This window comes from Primulina huaijiensis, chromosome 1 (assembly GCF_012295235.1).
Source record: "Primulina huaijiensis isolate GDHJ02 chromosome 1, ASM1229523v2, whole genome shotgun sequence".
Classification (NCBI taxonomy): Eukaryota; Viridiplantae; Streptophyta; class Magnoliopsida; order Lamiales; family Gesneriaceae; genus Primulina; species Primulina huaijiensis.
Genome location: NC_133306.1, coordinates 18,305,267 through 18,329,984, shown reverse-complemented (window position 1 = coordinate 18,329,984; position 24,718 = coordinate 18,305,267). Strand labels below are relative to the sequence as shown.

At 33.0% G+C, this 24,718-nt stretch overlaps 1 protein-coding gene across 6 annotated transcripts; it reads right to left on the bottom strand.

Annotated features, from left to right (window-relative positions):
• Nucleotides 1–12,022: 12,022 nt before the first annotated feature.
• On the bottom strand, nucleotides 12,023–17,616 carry LOC140982320 (mitochondrial outer membrane protein porin 6-like). Of its 6 annotated transcripts, none has more exons than XM_073448800.1 (7): nucleotides 17,465–17,616; nucleotides 17,095–17,181; nucleotides 14,788–14,855; nucleotides 14,299–14,409; nucleotides 14,062–14,148; nucleotides 13,146–13,354; nucleotides 12,023–12,541 (listed from the first exon to the last, which is right to left on the bottom strand). In XM_073448800.1, exons 2-7 carry the CDS (start codon nucleotides 17,141–17,143, stop codon nucleotides 12,238–12,240), a joined length of 828 nt encoding a protein of 275 aa, XP_073304901.1. In that variant the 5' UTR covers nucleotides 17,144–17,181; nucleotides 17,465–17,616; the 3' UTR covers nucleotides 12,023–12,237. The 6 variants fall into 6 exon arrangements, with proteins under 6 accessions (XP_073304901.1, XP_073304922.1, XP_073304936.1 ...); XM_073448821.1 differs by having other exon boundaries at nucleotides 17,095–17,173; nucleotides 17,352–17,612; XM_073448835.1 differs by having other exon boundaries at nucleotides 17,095–17,173; nucleotides 17,441–17,612.
• Nucleotides 17,617–24,718: the final 7,102 nt, after the last annotated feature.

The following is a 24,718-nucleotide window of genomic DNA, read 5'->3' as shown; positions in this document are numbered from 1 at the left end:
GCATTATTGAAGCTTGCTGTTACGCTGCTAAAATCACAATTCACAGCTCACGTATATCAGATATATCAGTAGCATCTAAAGCTACACCTTGAGCGTATTAGCACTTTGTAATTCAATCAAGAATATATCAGTTGTGCTAAGATCAGTCACGAACTGATAAAAGCTGTTGTATGCTAAGAGTTTCAGTTTTGGCAGTGTTAAGTCCAAACTGAAGTGGGTCAGTACATGTCTTGTATTCGATCAAAGTCTTTTAGTGGAAATCCTATCCTTGAGATAGAAGGGGTGACGTAGGAGTGATTGAAATCACCGAACATCCAGAAACAATCCTTGCGTACTTTATTTCAGTTTTATATTCTATCCTTCAGTCAGTTATTTTCCGCAACTACTCTTAGTTTAATTGATTGTCATTGACCAACAAGATTCCGAGAATCAGTTTGTCACCAAACTGAATTCTAAATTCGAAAAGATTCATTTTAATTGAGAGTGTTTATTCATCCCCCCTTCTAAACACTCTTGATACGTTAATCGATCCTATCATACTTTATTGACTCTTATTAAAAATAATTTTATTTTAATAATATACTATGGTTTTATTCAATTATGACATTTACTTTATCTGTATACACATGCAAGCTGTATAGATAAAGCACTTGAATATACAATAGGTATCATGACGTCAGTCTTTCAACATAAGATCATGAAACTCATTAGGAAGTGTCACTACAAGAGTAAATGTTTATGGTGACATTCATAAATGTCATCATATTCAATATTTAGTGACATTTAAGTTTTAGTGACACCTCCAACAAATGTCCTCTATTCAAATGTCGTCTTAAACTTCCTGATATTTTTTATTGTCGTTATAAGATGTTAATGACAACTTCATACGTGTTACTAATTATTAATATAATGACAATTTTAAATGTCATGAAAACTCATGTTTTAATACATTTATACATGTCTTGTTATTATAGTAATAATGACAAATTTATATGTCAGTTAAAATCATATATAATGACAACTAAAAGTTTCGTGTATGTTATTTATAGTGACAATAACAAATGTGGGAATATTTGGTTTGAATAAATATTGGAGGAGGGAAAAATAAATAAAATAAATGTGGGAATAAAAAAAATATTAGATTAGTTATCCTGATATTTTTAATTGATGTCATTTTTTATATGGAGGGAAACAATTTTTTTCCCTCCTCCAATATTTATCCAACCCAAATATTCCCATATTTATTTATAGTGACAAATTTTAGTTTTTAAATGATTTTTTACGATGTGGGAAAAATAATAGTTTCCCTCCATATAAAAAATGATATCAATTTAAAATGTCAGGACAACTAATCTAATATCTTTTTTTTATTTTACACATTATTAATTTTTTACAAGTGTCATTAGTAAGTATTTGTAACAACATTTAATTAAAATGTCTACAAAAAAATGTCACAATATCCATTTATTGTTGTAGTGTGTAATATATATTTTAAACTGGTTCCTAGTCGATTCAGCCGCGTAAAATAAGGATAAAGATCGCTTAAGCTTGAGACTATCATATGTAATATAAACGTCATGTTTCATTAGTTAGGGCGTGGAGATGTTCATTCATACATATAGATGATTATTATGATGTACTTAACAACCATCCATCGGACTTTCCAAGTGCTTATCATTTATCGAGTCGAATATTTTTCGGTTATGGTTGTACAACATTAGTCCTTAGACCCGGTATAATATGGAGGTTCTATGTATTAGCATACACTTTGACTTGTTTACCGACTCCACTAAGGGTCATCAGGAGGCAAAATTAGGTGTAATTTCAAAATATGTAAGAGTCAATGCATTTTAGTCATGGATTCACCTCTCACCTATGGTTAAAAATATCCTATGTAATCTAATGAGTTAATAGTGCAAGGAATCTCTAGCTAAAGTAAGACATGTGTATTCTAGAATGGTGTTTCCTCAGTTGAACGTATCATTGAACTATTATTACTCAAATATATATCACATAATTACTAAATTCATATGCAACTTTTAATATATTATTGGTTGCAGATTCGATCTGAATATATGAGTTAAAGGGACAATATTGTACGTTAACTGTGACTTAATGTATATGCATACACTAACAGTGATACATATGGGATCATGGAACGATGCTACTAGACACTCTTACCATGATCCAATGTGTGCAATCAGGCTTGAGTTCTAACGTTCTTGATCAAGAGATTGATAAAAAAAAATGAACCTAATTAGGGTGAGTCCAAATAAGAACAATTGTTTTTCTGAATGACATGAGGTTGTAAACTCACGGTTAGTTGTATCCGTGAACCATTGAGGAGTCGCACAAGTATCAGATTATGTGTTCCCGTTGAGATAGTCAAGTCATGGAGTTGAATTTGACTACTGTAGTTTGATGGAGATCAAACAAGTTGCTTATAAATGAATTTATAAGTTGATTTCATATTTGAAAGTTGTGAAAGTTAGTTTAACTACTAATTAAGTGGGGAGGATGGAACTTTCTGTTTTAGAGAAAGAGTTCACAAAACTGACAGCTGCCAAAATGGATCAGAGGAAATTTTCATTTTCATTATATGAATGAGACTCATACTCGCGATACATCGACGTTATCTAATTGTCGATCGGGGTTATAATAATTTCACAATTATTTATTTAGTAAATTAAAAATATATTAATTAATAATAAATTAGAAGTAACGACTACTAAGTATAAAATTCACATAGAATATTCTAGAAATATATAGAATTGATTAATAATTAATTAAGTAATTAAATAATTATTATTTAATTATACGAATATATACATATATATGCGTGTGTGTGAATAAATAATAAAAATACAATATCAATTGAAAATTAATATTTAATTATTGAATATTGAATGTTGAATATTTAAATGTTGAAAATTAAGTAAAATTAGGTGTTGAATATTGAAATTTGTGTGTGATGATGAAGGTAATGATGTCATTTATTTTGGATTATTTGTAAAGATTTTCTATAAATAGATCTCTCATTTGTGAAGAAAATCACAATTGGGTTGAGAGAAAAATATTATAAATTGTGTAGTGTGATAATTTTGAGAGTTTGAGATTTTTATTTTTTACCGTAAATTTTTACTTTTTCACAACACGTTATCAGCACGAAACTCTAAAAGTCCTCCATATTTTTCCAAGCTCCAAAACAGAAGAAAAAATTAACAAAAGTAATAATATTTATTTTATTGTTTATTTATTTATTGTTTATATATTTAATACATAATATAATGTTATTATAAATAATAAAAATAAATTTTTCAAAAAACTTGTTATAAATCCTGGGAGGATGTTAAGACGACATCCCACACTCCCGGTAAGGGATACGACAAGTATAAAAGCCTATAAGATTTTTAAACAAAATATCTTATGACACCTCATTATAATAATGTGATATGATATACATAATTATTTAAATATGACTAATATTATATACACCATATTATTACCATAAAATTATACAAATACATACATTTATTTTCTTATACACCAACGGTAATAAACGGTAACAAAACGGCTAGTTTTTGCTCTATAAATACAATCTCACAAATACATTCAATCACTCCAACTTTCTCTTCTTCTCTAAAAATTATTCTTCATCAAATTTTCGAAGAAAAAAAGAAGATGGCTTTCACGAGGTTATTTTTAATTATTTTGGTTATCATACTCACCAGTCTTGTATTTATCGGAGAATATCCTCCTCGTGTGTTTTCTTTATTTTTACGAATACTTGTACTTGTTGTTTATCCATTACTTTGTATTGCAATATTCATTAACTAATAAAATGCATCGTAATTTTTAGTACCACCATGGCAAACTTGGCAAAGCTCGAATTCATCGCTCTTGATATTACTGGGAAAAACTATATGCCATGGACTCTTGATGTAGAAATGCATCTTGAGTCATTGGGTCTAAGCGAGACCATTAAAGAAAATGGTATATCTTCATCACAAGAAAAAGCAAAAGCTATAATATTTTTACGACGACACCTTGATGAAGGTTTAAAATGTGAATATCTCATCGAAAAAGATCCCATGGCTCTGTGGAAAGGATTAAAAGAGAGATTTGAACATATAAGGGAAGTTATACTTCCGACCGCCCGTGATGAATGGAATATGTTAAGATTCCAAGACTTTAAAAAAGTCAGTGATTACAATTCAGCGATGTATAGAATAATCTCGCAGTTAAAATTTTGTGGACATGAGGTTACAGAATCGGAAATGCTTGAAAAAACATTTTCCACGTTTCACGCATCAAATATAACACTACAGCAACAATATAGAGTGCGTGGATTTGCGAGATATTCTGAACTCATCGCCTGTCTTCTTGTGGCGGAAAAGAACAACGAGCTATTAATGAGAAATCATCAGTCCCGACCCACTGGATCAACAGCATTTCCAGAAGTAAATGCTGTAAGTAAAAATGAATTTAAACCTGGAAACCAAAATCAAATTCAAAGACAAGGTTTTGGTCGAGGTCGAGGTCGAGGTCGAGGTCGTGGACGTGGACGTGGACGAGGAAGTGGTCGTGGTCGTGGACGCGGCCGTGGTTTTGAAAATAATCGAGATAGTTATTTCTATAACTCATCTCAAAATAACGTCCCAAACCATCCACAGAAAAGGCATCAAGAAAACATGAGTGTTAATGAAAATCACTCGAAAAGATTTGAAAGTTCTTGTTTCAGATGCGGTACTCCAGGACATTGGTCTCGTATTTGTCGAGCCCCTGAGCATCTTTGCAAACTTTATAAAGAATCGATAAAGGGGAAAGAAAAGGAGACCAACTTCACTGAGCGAAGTGACCGTTTGAGTGATTCAACTCATTTTGATGCTGCTGATTTTATGAATGATTTCTCTGGAAATGATCAATATGTTGGTGGGATAGAAATGAACAATATTGATGCTGCAGATTTTCTCAATGATTTCTCTGAAAATGAACAATATAGTGGTAGAATATAAATGTACAATAATTTATTTTTCATGTATTTATATGATAATGTTTTATTGTACAATTATGATATGTGTTATATTTAAATATGTATTGTCATTAATTTTTTTTCATTGCATATTTTTTGAAGTTCAAATATGGAAAATGCTATGAGCAAAGCTGAAGTTTGCATACCCGATAGTGGTACAACGCACACTATCCTCCGAGATAAAAGATATTTCTTGGAACTAAAACCAACAAAAACAACGGTGAATACAATATCAGGTCCTGTAGACTTGATTAAAGGATGTGGTAAAGCACAATTTTTGTTACCTAATGGTACAAAATTTTTGATCAATGATGCTTTATATTCACCACAATCGAAAAGAAATTTGTTGAGTTTTAATGATATATATTCCCATGGGTATGATACTCAAACAATGAATGAAGGGAATGAGAAATATATGTGTCTTACCACATATAAATCAGGAAAGAAATATGTGATTGAAAAACTACCAATGCTCCCTACTGGATTGCATTATACACATATACGTCCCATTGAATCAAACATGGTAATTGATAATTCTTCAATATTAACCAATTGGCATGATCGATTAGGACATCCTGGTTCAACAATGATGCGAAGAATTATAGAAAATACACATGGTCATCCATTGAAAGACCAGAAGATCTTTCAGAATAATAAGTTTCAATGTAAAGCATGTTCTCTTGGAAAACTTATTATAAGACCATCACCAGCCAAAATCCAAACTGAATCACCAATGTTTCTTGAACGTATTCAGGGTGATATTTGTGGACCAATCCATCCACCATGTGGACCATTCAGATACTTTATGGTATTGATTGATGCCTCCAGCAGATGGTCACATGTATGTTTATTGTCAACTCGAAATGTTGCATTTGCAAGATTACTTGCTCAAATAATAAAATTGAGGAATCAATTTCCCGATTATACAATCAAGAAAATTAGACTTGATAATGCTGGTGAATTTACTTCCCAGACTTTCAATGATTATTGTATGTCTATGGGAATCATTGTTGAGCATCCTGTTGCTCATGTACATACTCAAAATGGATTGGCTGAATCATTGATTAAACGTCTGCAAATGATTGCTAGACCAATGATTATGAAAACAAAGCTCCCTATTTCTATATGGGGACATGCAATTTTACATGCTGCTTCATTAATTCGCATCAGACCAAGTGCATATCATAAATACTCCCCATTGCAGCTTGCATTTGGTAAAGAACCAGACATTTCTCATCTGAGAATTTTTGGATGTATGGTGTATGTGCCTATTGCACCACCTCAACGAAAGAAAATGGGACCTCAAAGAAAGATTGGTATTTATATCGGTTATGATAGTCCATCAATCATTCGATATCTTGAACCTCAGACAGGCGACGTGTTCACAGCACGTTTTGCTGATTGTCATTTTAATGAGGAAATCTTCCCAATGTTAGGGGGAGACAAGAAACATACCGAAAAAGAAATTACATGGTATGTATCATCATTGTTACATCTGGATCCAAGAACACAACAATGTGAAAAAGATGTACAGCAAATTGTGCACTTGCAAAGAATAGCAAATCAAATACCAGATGCATTTACAGATACAAAAGGGGTAACTAAATCATATATACATGCTGTAAATGCTCCTGCTCGAATTGAAATTCCAAAGAAACAAATTGAACAAAGTCATGATGTCGTAAAACGCCTGAAGCGTGGAAGGCCAGTCGGTTCCAAGGATAAAAATCCTCGAAAAAGAAAATTCATAGAGAAACACAATGATCACAAAATAGAGAATGATGTTCCTGAAGAAACACATGATGATCACAAAATAGAGAATGTTGTTCCTGAAGAAACACATGATGATGAAAATGTTCTGTCAGAACCACAAACTGACGAGAATCATGAAATCTCTATTAATTATATTAATACTGGAAAAATATGGAACCGAAAAGATATAGAAGAAATTGATGATATATTTTCTTATAATGTGGCAATCGACATCATAAATGATAATGAAGATCATGAACCAAAATCTTTTCGTGAATGTAAAAATCGACAGGATTGGATAAAATGGAAAGATGCCATCTATGTTGAATTGGATTCGCTAAATAAACGTAATGTTTTTGGACCTATAGTCCTTACACCTGAAGGTGTAAAAACTGTTGGATACAAATGTGTTTTTATTCGAAAGCGAAATGAGAAAAATAAAATAGTAAGATATAAAGCTCAACTTGTTGCACAAGGTTTTTCTTAAAGGCCTGGAATTGATTATCAAGAAATGTATTCTCCTGTGATTGCTGCAATTACGTTTCGGTATTTGATTAGTTTGGCGATATCTGAAAATTTGAAATGCGTCTTATGGATGTTGTTACAGCTTACTTATATGGATCACTTGATAGTAATATATATATATGAAAATCCCTGAAGGGTTTAAGATGCCTGAAGCACAAAGTTCAAAACCCAGAGAATGTTATTCTGTGAAATTACAAAGATCATTAAATGAGTTAAAACAATCTAGCCGAATGTGATATAATCGGCTAAGTGATCACTTGATGAAAAAGAGATATGTAAATAATTCAATATGCCCTTGTGTTTTCATTAAGAAAACAACATCCGGATGCGTAATTATTACTGTATATGTTGATGATTTAAACATCATTGGAATGAATAATGAAATTCATGAAGTTGTGTCATACTTGAAGGAAAAATTTGAAATGAAGGATCTTGGAAAAACCAAGTATTGTCTGAGTTTACAAATTGAACAAAAAGAATGTGGAATATTTGTTCACCAGAAAAATTATACAGAAAAGATCCTTAAACGTTTTAATATGGATATATCAAATCCTTTAAGTAATCCAATGGTTGTTAGATCATTAAACATAGAAAAGGATCCATTCCGTCCATGTGAAGATGATGAAGATATTCTTGGTCCAGAAGTACCATATTTAAGTGCTATCGGTGCCATTATGTATTTTACAAATTGTACAAGGCCTGATATATCTTTCGCTGTAAATTTATTGACAAGATTTAGCACATATCCAACAAAGAGACACTGGATATGAATTAAACATATATTCCGTTATCTACGAGGAACGACAGACTTGGGACTTTTGTATTCAAAAGATGCTAATCCAAGTATAATTGGTTATGCCGATGCTGGATACTTATCTGATCCACACAAGGCACGTTCCCAAACTGGATATGTATTTACTCGTGGAGGCACTGCAATTTCTTGGCGTTCACAGAAACAAACGCTCGTAACAACTTCATCAAATCATGCCGAGATTATTGCACTACATGAAGCAAGCCGTGAATGTGTGTGGTTAAAATCAATGACCCAACATATCCAAATCTCATGCGGATTATCATTCGACGAGAAGCCTGTGATACTATATGAAGATAATGTTGCATGTGTTGCTCAAATGAAAGAAGGATACATAAAAAGCGACAGAACTAAACATATTCCTCCTAAGTTCTTCGCATTCACCAAGGAGCTTGAGAAGATTAAATATATTGATGTTCGTCACATTCAATCAAGTAAAAACTCATCAAATCTCTTCACAAAGGCACTTGCTACGACAATATTCAGAAAGCACATATATAATATTGGGATGCGCAATCTACTAAATTTGTGAAGAACTGTTCGTGTCAACATGAGGGGGAGTTTACGTGACTGCACTCTTTTTCCCTTACTATGGTTTTTATCCCAATGGGTTTTTCCTAGTAAGGTTTTTTACGAGGTAGTATAAAAACACGTAATGAAGACAATCATTATGATCATCATCACAAGAGGGAGTGTTGAAAATTAATATTTTAATATTGAATATTTGAATATTGAATGTTGAATATTTGAATGTTGAAAATTAGGTAAAATTAGTTGTTGAATATTGAAATTTGTGTGTGATGATGAAGGTAATGATGTAAGTTATTTTTGGATTATTTGTAAAGATTTTCTATAAATAGATCTCTCATTTGTGAAGAAAATCACAATTGAGTTGAGAGAAAAATATTATAAAGTGTTTAGTGTGATAATTTTGAGAGTTTGAGATTTTTACTTTTTACCTTAAATTTTTATTTTTTCGCAACAATATCCTGATTAAAAGAGATTCATGGTGGATTTTGAAGTGTCTTTATTAAATATTGATACGTAAAAAATTTACTCGAGTTTTTGTTCACTAATTTTTGTCCACCAAAATTTGACAACACAAAAGCACTCTCCTTTCTCTCTCACAAAATATTTCGGCCACCCAAAAAGTGTAGAAAACCCAAGGCCAATCATCCTTCCTCCACAGCACCGGTTCATCACCGCCCCGACACCACCACACCGCTACCGGATATTTGAAATTCAAGCGATCTAAATCTCGACATAAACTTTGTGCAGATTTCTACGACAATCTACACGAGGAACAAAGCATCTGATTGTAGACATGATCCAGGAGATTGAAGAAGTGGTTGATTCAAGTATATCGTCATAGGGATTTACAAGGACCAACTCATCTAATCCCAAATAGGTTTGGTGTTCAGCATTCTTAAACGCAAAGGTAAATCAAATCAAAACGTCCTATGAATGTTTTTTCAATCATACGACACTCAAGAACATTTTGAACGTCAAAACAAAAAATTTTAAAGCTTCTTATTCGTTTTGGGTTTGAGAAAACAGTACTCCAAGCATAAGATTAGATAATTTTATGATGAGCTCTTTATTATAATATTGTATAGATTCTATAGATATATGTGTGTGTGGTTAACCACTAGAGGTTATTGGCTACAACCAACCATACACCAAGCTATTGACAACTGGAAGGCATGTTAATCATAATGTTTTTGTAATCCTGAAGCGATACCAATTCAACAATGAGATGTCCTGCAATATTTAACAATGAAAAAGAACTTCAAGAAGAATGTGTTACAAATTAATTTTATTGAAATGATTGTCAAAATATAGTATAAATATAAGTCTAATGGGTACAAGTTACTAAACTTATGTTGTGTGTTTGGATTTAAATTGGTCGGTAGCAGGTATGAGTCTTTCAAACTTTCATGGGTCGGATCTCGGGTACTAGTAGACCTAATTCATTGCATCCTTAGGAATGAAGATGGTAATGAGTACATATGCATAAGGTCCCATTAGAATTGAATTTGCTTAAAAAAATCGATTCTTATTCTAATATGTCGAATTCGAGCGGAACTTGAATATGTTCGAATTTTTTCGAGCCGCTAGAGAGCTTTAATAATTTATTAATATAATTATATATTAAATAAATATATCTCAAGCCTTCATTTTCGAGTAGTTCGCGAATATATTTGAAAATTTTGAGCCAAACTCAAACTTGAGCCATGATTCGAACTGAATTCGAGCAAAAGATATTAAAAAAAATTTATCTTCGAATTGAGCTCGAGCTCGAGCTCGAATATATCTATTTCGAAAGAAATTCGAGCCTTAAAATTTTGTTCATATTTGGTTTGTTACACCCCGGGTCCATTAGCACTTGAGATCCGGAATATAAAAATTTTGAAGGACTTAATCCGTTAAAACTTAAACAAGTACTCGATCCATTCTAAACTTGAAGTATAATGGGTTGGGTTGGGTTGGATCCGTGAGATACATCCCTATATATATATATGTATGATTTCCTTTTATGCAAAAAAATAAAAATAAAACAAAATTGAGTTAATTTCTTTTTCAAGCAAAATTTATTTTAATTATTTCTTTGGGTGGGAAAAGAAATTTTAGTTTATTAACAAAAATGTATAATTAACTAATTGATTTCTAGTTCAGATTTTTTTTTTTTTTTGTCAAATTTTCTAGTTTAGATTTTAATTCGATTATAAAATAACTATTTTCTATTATATCATTATAAATCAAAAAATAATTTATTCAATTATACAATACGATGAATGCGGTTTTTCTTAAAATTGCCACCATACTATTCTAGATGGTGTGATCCAACTTTTTATTTTAAATTGTGATTTAATTAATAAACAGATTAAAAACATTGTGATGATATACATGATCCAAAGTTTATCTCATTCAACCACCGAACTACAAATGACAATAATCAACCCGAATGGAAGAGAATAATTTTTTATCCGATTAAATAAATAGATAATCGGGTATAGAGATGGAAACAGGTCTTGAAAAATCTTATTCATATCCGACTCGAATATCCAATTAAATTAATATATATGACTTTTCGACTACAGTATTAATTCTAATATGTTTTGTTGAATAATATTAGTTAGATTGAATGAAAGAATTATTAATATAAAATTGATGTTATTTTTGCATGATAATAATTTTAAAATAAATTGTCTCTATTTTTTTTTATAATTTTAAGTTGTTAATTTTCATATTTATTTTTTTTTCTAATTGTTCTCAACAATTTAGTAAATATACATAGCTTACTCGAAATAATTAAAATTTCAAATAATACAATTATAAGTGATAATAAAATATTTGGGTATGATATGAATATCAATCATCCAACGGATATAGGGAATATAATAAAATTGAATATCCGATGAATATTGGGATGAATATAATAAATAATAATGAGGACATAAGATATGGAATCTTACGCAAATCCGACTCATTATCATCCCTACACTAAACTATAGGAAATATATATATAACAATATCTCATTCAACCACTAAAAAATATCTCATCTAAACCAAATTTGCACCTCTAGTTTTCAAAGGTTGACATCGATGGAATGGTTAATGAGTACACGACATTTTTCAAGTGATGCTAATTTGCATTCTTATCAATAGAGTTCAGGACCTAATGTACATATATGAACTCTGGTATCATTATAACTTAAAACTAAGCTACAGTATAAATTTCTAATGCAATTCAACCTATAGTTAACAAGACTTCTTAAAACAAAACCTAACATACAACTTATTCCCACAATTTTTCCTCCAAAGGACCAACACTTACACTGCGTACCACGAAACAAAACCAAACAAGATGTGATCAAACAGCTAAAAGTGGCCAACAAAAATCCCATGGTAAAAATTATTATTGTCATGGCAAGTCATGCATGTCACAACAGTCGTCCAATTTTCTTTTAACTCTGCGATACTATCACAGTACATTAATAAGGTCAAATAACCCAACAAAATATGTGAAAATTTTAACACACTTGAGGCAGTAAAAAATGTATCAAAATTCAATAGTGTAATGAAAATTTTAAATCCAGTAGAATTACTCGTAAATTCAGGGCTTAAGAGTAATAGCAAGGCCAAGTTTTGGGGCATTGCTAGCTTTTGTGTCGTACTCGGCTGAAAAAGTTACCAGTGATTTAGGCCTCCATTCTCGTTGACTCAAAATAGCAACTTTTCCATTGTCAGAGAATCTGGTCTTCACCAATGTGAGTGGATCAACCTTGTGCACACTTCCGATGCTGAAACTGTTCTCAAAGCTGGATAATCTGTGAGTCATTTCAGCTGCTATCTCCGTTCCATTGATTGGATTTACTGAGTGAAGATATGAAGCCTTTACGGTTTGCCCCTTATCGGTCCTGTCCAAAAGTGAAGATTGAATTTCAGCACAAGTATTGTACAAATTTTGTCTATAAGGTACAGGGGTCAATTAAGGCACCCAAAAGGCTACAGGTTTTGGCATGCGAGTACTTTAAGCATAAAGATATATCTCAGTTCTTGAACTGCATTAAGGTTCATCCAAAAAATTTAGCCCAAGGATTGTACTTTTGTTGGTTAAACAGAGCAAAGGTAAAGGTCAGACCTTCAGCAGTTATCATGTTAAGGGGGAAGTTCTGACATCTTAATAATTTTTAAATTGTTAGGTGATAAACTCAAAGTACAGAGCTTAAATTCGAAAGATCAATTCTTAGCTGGGAGTCTATTGAACCTACTAAATCTTTCAAAATTACTCATGCAATTGATGCCACATTAAAATTAATTTACATAGAAAAATACTCTCTCTTAACTTGCCTCTACCTGATAAATGTGCCTTCAAATTAGATGTAGCAGCATACGTTTTACTTTGGTTATTAACGGTCAAATAATGTGTTTGGGTCCCCATTGATGGTTGGGTGAGAAAATATAGCATATATAACGAATTAACTGAAGCGAAGTGAGAGAAATCAAGAAGGTGCAACATACAGTATGAGGGCCGCAGAAAAATCAGGCTTGTTGAAGCTTATTCCAGCATTGCACTTGGTAAAAGAAGAAGATGTGGTTTCAAATCCAATTTCACCACCAATGGCAATATCTTTGGATCCAACAGCGGCAGCAACCTCCAGAAGAGGAGTTGGGTTCAGGCCAATACTGGAATTAATGGCTGCACGATGGTGAAAGTAATGCACATCAAGCTGAAAATGTGAAAATGTCAGTTAAGGTTTTAACCTGTTCCAGAAGATAGTTATTTTCTTTAACAAACTAAGCCTACAATAGTCAATAACCATATATTCCTGAATTTATGTATAGCTATAGTGTTTGAGTTACAGGCTGTTGTAGAGAAAAGGCCGTGTAATGCCTGTGTGCAGTGCAATCAAATTGAATAAATCTTTTGTAGTGACAATTGATGATATTCAAGATCGATAAATTTCTTCTAGTTGGAAGAAGAAAGGACTTAAAAAGATTACACAACTTTCGAACCACTATAAATTGTTGAGTTGTTATAACATTTTAAATTTCAACCGCAATTTATCATTATTATTTCGTGCAACCAGTCAGAACATTTTAAATATGTTTTAATTGCATTTCCAACAGACATGTTTTCAACCTTACCATCTCTCAACTGTTTTTCAAATAGATTCCCCTACTGTTTTTTGATCACTTCCTTACTGCACTGATGTGTTTCCAACAATCACCAACAAATTAACCCGAGTTTTGGAATCCTATCATAGATGCATTGGAGTGCCGGCAGACAGAAAATATTACAATGATTGACAATGGGAACAAGCTTGTGTATTCGAGGATTATGTATATATATATTTGTAAGATACTAACAAACTTTAAAATTGAACAGATCGGCGTATCTTATAGATTCAAGATAGTTTAACAACAATGCAAGTACCTTTCCGGACTTGTTGTCGGGAACATTGAAGCTAATTGCCGCTTTTGTCCCATGTAACACATTATCTAGAGTTACCTTAGTAGAAACCTGAAATTCGTAGAACTTAGGGTGTAGTATTCCTTATAAGAGAGAAATATAATAATCTGATAGCCCACCGAAGTTCTTGCTACTCTCCTGAAATTAAACTAAGTAAATAATAAAACTGAGTCATTTCTAATGTCGAAAAAATTTACTTACATTTGAATAAGTATCAACTTTAACGTCAACAGTAGTCCTTCCACATCTGTACTGAGTACTTACATCACCGATAAAAATTTGATCCTTCTTTACACCAGTAGCTGTAATTCCCTGTCAAAACGATAATTCATTTCACTAGTTAAGAAACTCACACAGTTCAGCGTTCCACACACAAAAATGTGAAGCAATTTCAGAATGTTACGTGCGTTTCGACCAGCAACGAGATCTTTTAAATATTTCAAATTAGTGTCCACTGACACGGTTCTAGATGAGACACCATGCAATTCATAAAAAATTAATCATTTCTCTTGGAGTCCAACTCCAGTGAGCCCCGCTCAATGAAGAACAGCGCCTTAAATGTTCCTTTTGAAATAAGGATCACAACAAAATAGAATACAGAAGAAACTTAACATGAGATCCTAGTGAAATTAGTAATTTGACAACCTACTTAGACTCAAATACCAAATTGAATTACAAAGACAACACAACCATTCCAGTAGAGCTCGGGATCGACAAGATGAACTTCTGATCATAATTATAATCTTTGCTCAAAAGATCTGCATATAAAAATTAGCATTTCAAATCAATAAACTAGGTCAAAAAGGTTTGCTCGCAGATAGAAAACAGTACTCTTCAAATACTAATCATTCAGTAGATCTCGCATTCTTGCTAGACTACAAACTGAATAAGGAAAATAAAGAAAAAGATTTCAACAAAAAATAAACCCAAGATGACAAAGCAATCTTCAAGCAAGATATTAACCATGGGTAGCCAGGTTCAAAATCACATAATCTCTGTCCCATGACAGCAGAGGCCATTAAAACATTTTGAGAAACATAATTGTTTTCAGTAGCTACTTCCCTGTAGCTTTAATCAATAAAAATAAGAATACAAAGTTAATCGACATTCAGTCTTTTCTCCACAAAAATAGCGTGGCTGCCCACTGTATCACACACAAGCACATCACAAGAAAAACTATGAAGGCCACAGATTCTTTGAATATCTTTGCATGAATGATACTTGAGTAATAATTTTCTAGCTGAAAGCTACTATCAACTTCCATAAATAAAAATTGTTGTTTAGCGTAATGTCTATGATGCAAAGTATCATCAAGTGAAACCAATTATTTTGTCTCACAACATAATTTTCTGATACAGGACAAAATATCTACTACATCAAACAAATAGAATCAACACTATTAACAATCTAAAGGGAAAAAAATTCAGAAGTATGTAAGATGAGTATAATATAGTCATAAAAGCCCTTATTCCAAGTGTGTCACAGAAAACAAAGAATAAGCTGTTTTGGAAAATAATTTAAATTCGGAGTTATTTTTGCTCAAAAAATAATATATAACAGATACTTGAGGAAAAGGGGACTCTACAACAGCCATCTTATTGGCCTGTGATCAAAATAATATGTTTCGATAACACAGGTGCAGAATATCTTTGATGGCCCAACAAGAATATAGAAAATATGAAGTTACAACAAAGTGACTTGTGCATAGTTCTCAGCAGCACAAATTTGAAGTATGATGACTTAACAGGAAAACTCAATAAAATTATTTATGTCAAAATAAATTGATACCGTGATTTATTCATGTGATTGTTAACCAAACCACCATTTTCATACTCATATTTCTTTTCCTTTTCAGGCTACGATAACCAAATTTATAGATTCCAAGAAATCAAAGTTGACAGGTACCGACTACCAATACACAGAAAAATGCAGAACGCAAAGGATATCTTAAATATAATTTCACTCACATAAATTTGTTTGTGTTGAGTGAGCTTTATGAAGACACAATCTTTTGAAATACAAAATCAGGACTGTCTCATTAACTTGATAACAACAATAGTTACTAAAACCCCACAAGACATGTACTTAGGCATGGGTATAAAGCAAGCATCTTGGTGTGCCTTAAAAGCCAAAAGCAAGTTTTACAAGAGCTCGAAATGCAAGGATTGTGTTTGTCATGAATCCAGATCCAAATATGTGAGACTTTGATCCATTGGGCCCAGGAACATCAAATTCAGAGGGCCCAAGCGTGATTGAAAATGAGAAGCCCGAGATAGTAAAGGTGTATGCTAGGAGAACTAAAGAAAAACACGTGAAGAGGGGGATATATAATAGCAGTTAATTTGTATGAGAGGGGGTATTCAGATATTGTTCTTGTTGAGAGAGTTACTAGCACTTAGCTAGGGAGTTACATTTGTACAGAGGGTTAAACCTCTGGGTCTATCTTGCCTTCCAATATACTATCTCTATTTCACTTCGTTGATATACTTGATTTCTTGTCCATTGCTTGTAGAATTGTTGCGAGGCATAACAGTGTACTTCAAATGGAATCCAACATTGTAGCCATTTATATTTTCTATTAGTATAAAAGAATGTTCAATTCATTGTTATTCAATAGCTTGTAAATTATATAATATATGTTATCTAATCACAAATCTAATATTGAAAATAGTATTGTTTAGTGTGCCTAACTTAGAAAAGGTGCACAGCTCAATGTGCGCCTTAAGCCTGAGCTCCAGAGCATGTGCGCACCATAGCGCACTCTATGACTTTAATATCATTGGTCGTATCAGCTTTCATAAGAATCCGAACAAGAAAAAACTATAGCAGAGGAGCACACCAAGCAAATAGTATGTATATCAAGCTGAATATAATGCACATATGGAAACTTGTATAAACCTTGAAACATACTCAGGCAACAATCCAAGATCTCATAGCTCAAGCAACCCATATAATGAATCTAACATTCAAACACATAAATAATATTTAGCAATGCACCTCTAGCACGCCTGCCAATTTCTGAAAATGGGGCGGGGCTTTCAGTCATCCTTCTTCGAAAAAAAAGTTCAGGTTAAATCTGCAAAACTATTAGCAAATAGCTAGGCATTAAATTCCATAACCAGAGACACACACACAACTTCCAAAACGCAATAAAAATAGAAAAAGTCGGATTTGTTACAGGAAATCATCGGTAATGCAAGTACCACGGCAAAGTCAAACACAAATCAACAGGACAAACATTACGTTGATTTTACCATGGGATGGAAAACAGAGTCCACAATCGACAAACCATAAAAATAAACATAAGATTGCTTAAAAAAACGGTTTATATAAGAAAAGTCACGCTTTAACACAGAAAAAATCCAACCGTAGATGTAGAAATGAGGATCGCCGCCAAGCGACGACCGCCAAGACAAGGCCGTTTGAATGAACAAGTGGAGGTTTGGTGGAAGAGACGGAGTGACGAGGGTTTAAACTGTAAGCTGACTGGAAAAAGAAACGGGCTGAATGATACTGTCACCTGTTCGTTACTGTGAATGATTGAAATCTGAGACTCTATTGGGTGGTCGAATTATATTGTGTTACGTTCGGGTATCCAATCTAAGGTGTGGCTTAATTTTGGGCCTTCTTCGGGGCTGTGCGCCACAAAAGAAATATTTAATTATTATATTAATAAAATATTAAAATTCACGAACGACTCGCAAAGTATCGAAAAAATAAATTAAGATCGAGTTCGGATCGAAAAAGCTCATACATGTTAAAGTTAGATTTGAATTTGATAATTTCAAATACGAATCAATTTTTTCTAAGTCGATTCGAAGAAACCGTAAGCTTGTTAGATTCGTTTGCACCACTAGCTATGCATGTATTTCGCAGAAAAATAACAAATATGTATTCTTCTACATAAATATGTATATGTAATATATACTAGCGCCTGTACACTCACGTTTTGTGTAATATAATACCTGAATATTATGTATCGCACATAATTTGTTCTCAAAGTTCTTGATTTAATATAATATTCTATAAATTAAATAAAACACAACATGAGATTTGGTAAATAAAATCTTATCTTGACGCAGCGAAAATAAAATAATTTATTTAAAATGCCAAGAAAATTTCATTTACCATCGAAAAAGCATAAAACTTCTTATGTAAAATTAAAGGTCTTTTCTATTAAAAAAATTAAATGTCTTTTCAATTTTACTTTTTTAAAAAAGTGGCACATTTGTCTCATTTGCAGGGGTTATGCACATATTTGTTTAATGACACAAAATTTTAAAAGACCGTTAATTTCATAAAAAGAATTATATGTTTTTCTTTATANAAAAACCTTTAATTAGTATATTTGGGAAACCGAAACTTTACTCATTTCTTGAAATATTTTCTCAAGACAAAATATCACCACAAGAGAAAAGAGACTGCTAGAGACAATTTAAACCCTCGTACTAACCGATGCTAAAAGGAAATAGAGACAGTTCTTGCGACGATTTTCTTACTATTGTATGATGCCTTAGCTTATTCCTCTTATTGACCATAACCAGCAAGTGACGATTATCTTCAAGTAAAACGTCCCTAACGACGGTCCTCTTAAACTGTCATTATGTACTGAACAATAAATGCAGTTTAGTTATTTACTCTTAGCAACGATTTGTTGGTATATTGTTTTCTCGCACCCAAGACACAGCGGAAGTTTAAGAATTTTAGTTTCGACGTTCGAAACTTTCTGATAGATCGGTTCTGGCACCTTTGAAGGTGCTTCAAACACAATATTCTCAATGAGCTGCAATAGCTCGTGTTCTAAGAATGTAAACGCCGATGAATTAAATCGAGTTTGGTTTTAAACCAAGCAGAAAATACTCGAAGTAACCATTCGTTAAGAAAACTGACTGATTTGAAAGCTTTTTTAACTTGTGTGACTGAATAACTGAAAATAAGAAGGATCAGTTCGAGCTTGTAACTGAACTGATATCAGTTGAACTGATCAAATAAGTTTTAAAACGACAGTTAAACAGTTAAATACACAATATATGTTTATGGATGTTCAGAGACTTCAACTGCTCTTACGTCACCCCTTCTACCACCTCGGGTAGGATCCACTAGAAGCCTTTGATTTACACAGCGCCTCGTACAAACCCACTCAGTTTAGGAGTTATCCTACTGTCTAACTGAAATCCTAGCCTAAACTAAAGGCAACACCTTCCAGCCAACACTTGTTTAACGTCTATGGGTTAAAGACTACATACACAAGTCTAACGTCTTTGTACAAGACTCACTCAGCTATTCGATAAGCTTAACTTTCTGTATATGTAAGTAATTGTGTGTGTGCGTGAGTGAGAACTGACATATGAATACAAAACGAAAGTGTTCTCATACAATGAGATAAGAATGCTCCTAAACTGAGCTGATAACATTTTGAAGTGTTCTCTCAAATCTGGGCTGATTGCTTCGGTAAATAGTTATGAGTTAAGCGTGCCCTTCTTCTTCTCTCATGTTTTTCAACACAATTGTTCTTTTTTTTTTGCTGATGATCTTGGTCTTGTATTTATAGAGGCAATGCAACCGTACATCAAATCTCATCAAATATGATCGTTGCAATTTGAATTTGTTCATCGAAATGTGTCTGTACTTTCCGACAGCCATTCTAGAACGCTTTAGCGTTAAGCTCTGATGCAACGTCTATTATTGTCCTTTGACTGGACAAAAGCTTTTCCTTAATGCACATAGCTGGATTCCATTGCATAAGCTTGTTGTGTTCTGCAAACTGATTGATTCCTAACTGATGTTGTAAACATGTCAGTTGAACTGATTCTGAACTTGTTTGGTGAAATCAATTGGCTTGTCAGCTGAACGAATTTCGCTGCTTCAATTGAACTGGTCGGTTGGACTCTTCATCAGTTGAGCTCTTCATCAGCTGGTCGGGCATCTGAAGGTCTTCTGCTGAACTGCCTATCAGCTGGTCAATCAGTGGAACTACTCTTTGATATATCAGTTGGACTGTATCAGTTTGAGAAATCAGTTGGCACTTTCAGTTTGCGTCTCGATAGCTTCAGTTTTGGCTAGTTAACTGATCAGTTCGAAGCCTGATCAAATTCAGCTCCTGCGCACTTAGGTAAATTCATTAAAAACAAAATAACAAATTTTGTTAACATCAAAATCAAGATTACGAACATGAAATTTTCCAACACTTTCCTTAAGCATCGTATGAATTTAAACATCCATAGGGTGTTTAGAATTGTTACCTTTGCGTATTTAACACTGACTCCAAAATATTCCAGATTTTAAGCGGAGATAGTCTTTGTTGTATATCTCTTCGAATGAATCTCCCTTCTTTTGATCGTCTACTTAAGTCCACGATCAGAAACTGGATTTCTTATTTAAATCGCACTAAAGATCCTAAACAATTTTACGTCGAGATTGGATCGCCGTAGTTTCAGAGATCTTCCGATGATGATGGCCGTGAATTTTTCTTGTGGAAAAACCAAGTGGCTGAAAATTTGGTTGAAGGGAGAAGAAGACAAATGTGCAAAAAATAGTTTTATTTCATATGACCCTCAATGAAATATTTATAGAGCTTTATTCCTGATCACATCAGGAGTCTTCTCCTATTAGGATTCGTAATCCTACACCCACCAAGATTCTTTATTTTCATTAATTAAAATTCTCATGTTTATTAAATCATGTATTAATCAACTCTTGATAATGTATGATGTATTTATATACACATTTTTATAACTCCATATAAAATATAAATATATATATTAATACATGCATACATGTACATATAATATATGTATAGACATATTATTTAAATTATTTAATTTTCTTGATCAACTTATTAATTAATTCATTCTAGACTCCTCTAAAATATTTTATGATAATTTTGTACATATTAGTAGTTACTATTACTAATACTATTATTTAATTAGTCAATTTCAAATTTACTAAATAAATAATTGTGAACTCGTGATAATACCGATCGATGATCTAACAACGCTGATGTATCAAGGATATTTTGTTCATATAATGAAAAGTGAAAATTTCAAAAATCAAAATTTCCAATAATCCATTTTTACAACTGCCAGTTTAGCTCCTTCACTAAAACGAACAATTCATCTCTCCTTACTTAATTAGAGTTAAGCTAACTTTCACTTGTTCTATCTTATAGAATCAAGTTATAAACTCTTTTGTAAGAAATTTCTTTGATCTCAATCAAATTACAGTCACCAAATTCAACTCCTTGAACATTGACTACCTCAACAGGAGCATAGAGTTTGATACTTATGTGACACTCAATGGTTCAGAGATACAGTTAGTTGTGGATTTACATCTCCATGTGATTCAAAATAACATTCATTCTTATTTGGGTTTACCTTTATTAGCCTCTTTATTTTCATTAACACCTTGATTAATAATGTCATAACTCATTTCGGATTACACTCATCGGATCATGGTAACAACGTCTTGTAGCATCGTCTCATTATCCATAGGTATCACTGATAGTGCCTGCAAGAACCTTAAGTTATGGTTAGCGTATAGTATGGTCCCTTCAACTCATATATCCTTATCGAATCTGTAACCATGGGTATATCAAAATTTGCATATGAATTCGATAACGATGTGATGTATCTCTGAGTAATAAGTGACATGGTATGTGCAACTGAGGAAACACATTTCCAAAATGCAAATGTCTTATTCTATCTAGAGATTCCTTGCACTATTAACTCATCAAATCACATAAAATATCTTCACCCATAGACAAACGTTGAACCTCTACGTTGTCCCATATCTAAGGACTAATGGTGTACAACCTTAATCATGGGTTATTCCACTCTATAAATGATAACCATTTGGACAGTCTGAAGGACGGTTGTTCAGTGGATTATCGAATGATCACTCATTTGTATAAATAGACATCTCCATGCTCTTACGAATGAAACATAACATTTATATCACATATGATATTCTCAAGCTCAAGCAACCTATATCCTAATTTTAGGCTGCTGATTCGACTAGAAACATGTTTAGAATATATAATACACTTCATAATGAGTTTCATGATCTTACATTGAAAGAAAGACCTCGTGGTACCTATTATATATTCAAAGAATTTATTTATGCAGCTTGCATTGGTATACAAATAAAGTAAATATCATGATTGGATAAAATCGTAAAATATTATTAAAATAAAGATAGTTTTTACATTAGAGTTAATAAAGTTCAAGCCACAAGTTGGCTCATTGGGCACCTACTTTGACAATCTCTCACTTGCTGTATAGCCAACTATCCATAGATCTTAGAACCATTGCTTCACGATACTTCTCAAACAATGATCCTGGCAGAGGTTTCGTCAGTGGATCAACAATATTATCTGCAGAGGCGACTCAGTTATGTGTCATCTTCCCACAATCTCCAGGATTATGTGGAATGTCATCAGTATATGTTTCGATCGATGATGAGACCTCGGTTCTTTTGTTTGCATAACGACACCGGTGTTGTTACAGTAGACGGTGACTAGATCAATTGTTTATGGAATGACACCCAACTATTGAACGAAATTCCTCTTCCAAATCCCTACTTTGTTGCAGCCGATGCAAATATGTATTTGACCTCAATGATTGAATCTGCAGTGGCATCTTGCTTAGAACTCTTCCAAGAGACAGCACCACTATTGAGCTTGAATACAAATCCTGATGTTGATTTCTAATCATCCATATTTGATTAGAAATTAGAATCACTATAGCTTTTCAATATTAATTCTCCACTCCCCTAAACCAGGAACAAATTCTTAATTCTTTTCAAGTGCTTAAGAATGTCCTTCACGGCTTTCCACTACTAGAGCTGGCAAAAATCAGAAAATTCCCGACCCTTCCAGACTTCCGACCCGGGCCCGACCCGAAATTTTCCCGATCCGAGTGGTCGGGATTCCCGACCCGCTCAGAATCTGGAAAGGGATCGGGAATATAGGATATACCCGATGGGATTCCCGACCCAACCCGAATATATTAATAATTTTTTTATTAGATTTAAAAAAAAAAAGGAAATCCCCACTTTCAGTTTCAGTACAAGGATTCTAGCTTGTGGACCCTATCCAATTTCATATTTTCACACAAATACATATTACGCACCATTCTTTCTAAAAGCCTTAAACCCAACCCACCGCCCCTTTTCCTTCTCTCGAATCCAACCGCCGCGTCGTCTTGAATCGGTGCTCGACCGCTGTGGGTTACAGCTGAGGTCTAGACGTCTCATGTAGCGGCCTGAATCGAGAGAACCTTGCTCCATTTGAGCAGCCCCGAGCCGATTACACGAGCCCTGTTTTTTGCGTGAGTCTTGGCCGTCTTCCTCATGAATTCTTGCTTGTTTTTTTGTTAGTTTTTCTTTGATTTTTTGTAAGTATTAGCATGTATTCGAAGTTCTCAGATTCTTGGGTCGTATTTTGATTGGTTGGGTGAGTTTCATTATTGTATCATATGATCTGCATATGATGTGTATTTTACATCTTATTTTTCCTTGAGATTGTAGTTTTCTGGTTATTGACTTGCGTGCAGATTCCTCATGAATTACGTCATGCTGATTGCCCTTGAAGGTGGAGTGTGTCTTGTTAATTTGACATGATGTCATTAACTATGGATAAGTGATCATCAGATTTGTTATGATCTTATTGGCTTACATCCATTGTTCTTTGAGCTTTGATTATTATTCACTCACCCTTAGCATTAAATTGTGAATGAATTATTTTGTTCGCTAATATTCTCTCTCCAGCCCATTTGTTTTTATGTGATGCTGGTGCTATTATATTTTGCATCGAGAAACATTATCTTGATATCGATTTCTTTTTATAATCCACGATGATAATGATTTGGGCTGGATTGTGCTTTGATATATCGATTTGATTTCTTGTACCCAATGAAATTGACTCATAACCGTATAGATATTTTGACCATTGGGAATTAGTGTTTGATTAATAACTCTAAATGAAATCTTCCATTATAGTTGTGTAGCGAGAACTGATGGCTGTGATTTACATCAAGTTCTTGTGAGGAGTTTATTAGTTAATAAATCTTCATAACTTTAAATCTATTTCCCAACTATGTGATGGCATTAGTTGATAGGAATACATTATAGGTGTCATTTCTTCATAAACAGGATCATATAAATAATTTGTGTGACTGCCAGCAGTAAGTGTTCCCTATCTAGATTCGATGATTTGAGTGATAAGTGACGATTCAGGAAAATAGAGATATTCCTAATATATAGATGTGTATTTAGAATTGTGATATTAATTGAAATTTTGTTAAGTTAGAGATTAGTAGAAATCGGGGAAGCTTGTGAATGATTTATTTTTAATTGTGCATTAGAATTATTTGAATTGTTTGTTTGGTTTACTTTGTTCAAATATTTGTTTTTTAATGCACTAGAACTTATGAATACATTTATAGACAACTCATCTTTTTCTTTTATTATTGATTAAGTGAACATGGATGCATCTAGTGGAAGTAGTAGCCTTCCTTCCACCACTCAACCTGAAACATTATCTCCATCCAAAACACCTATCATCCAAGACAAAGTAGTGGATGTTGGAGCTAAAAGAAAAAAAGTAGCAAATGTGTGGTCACAT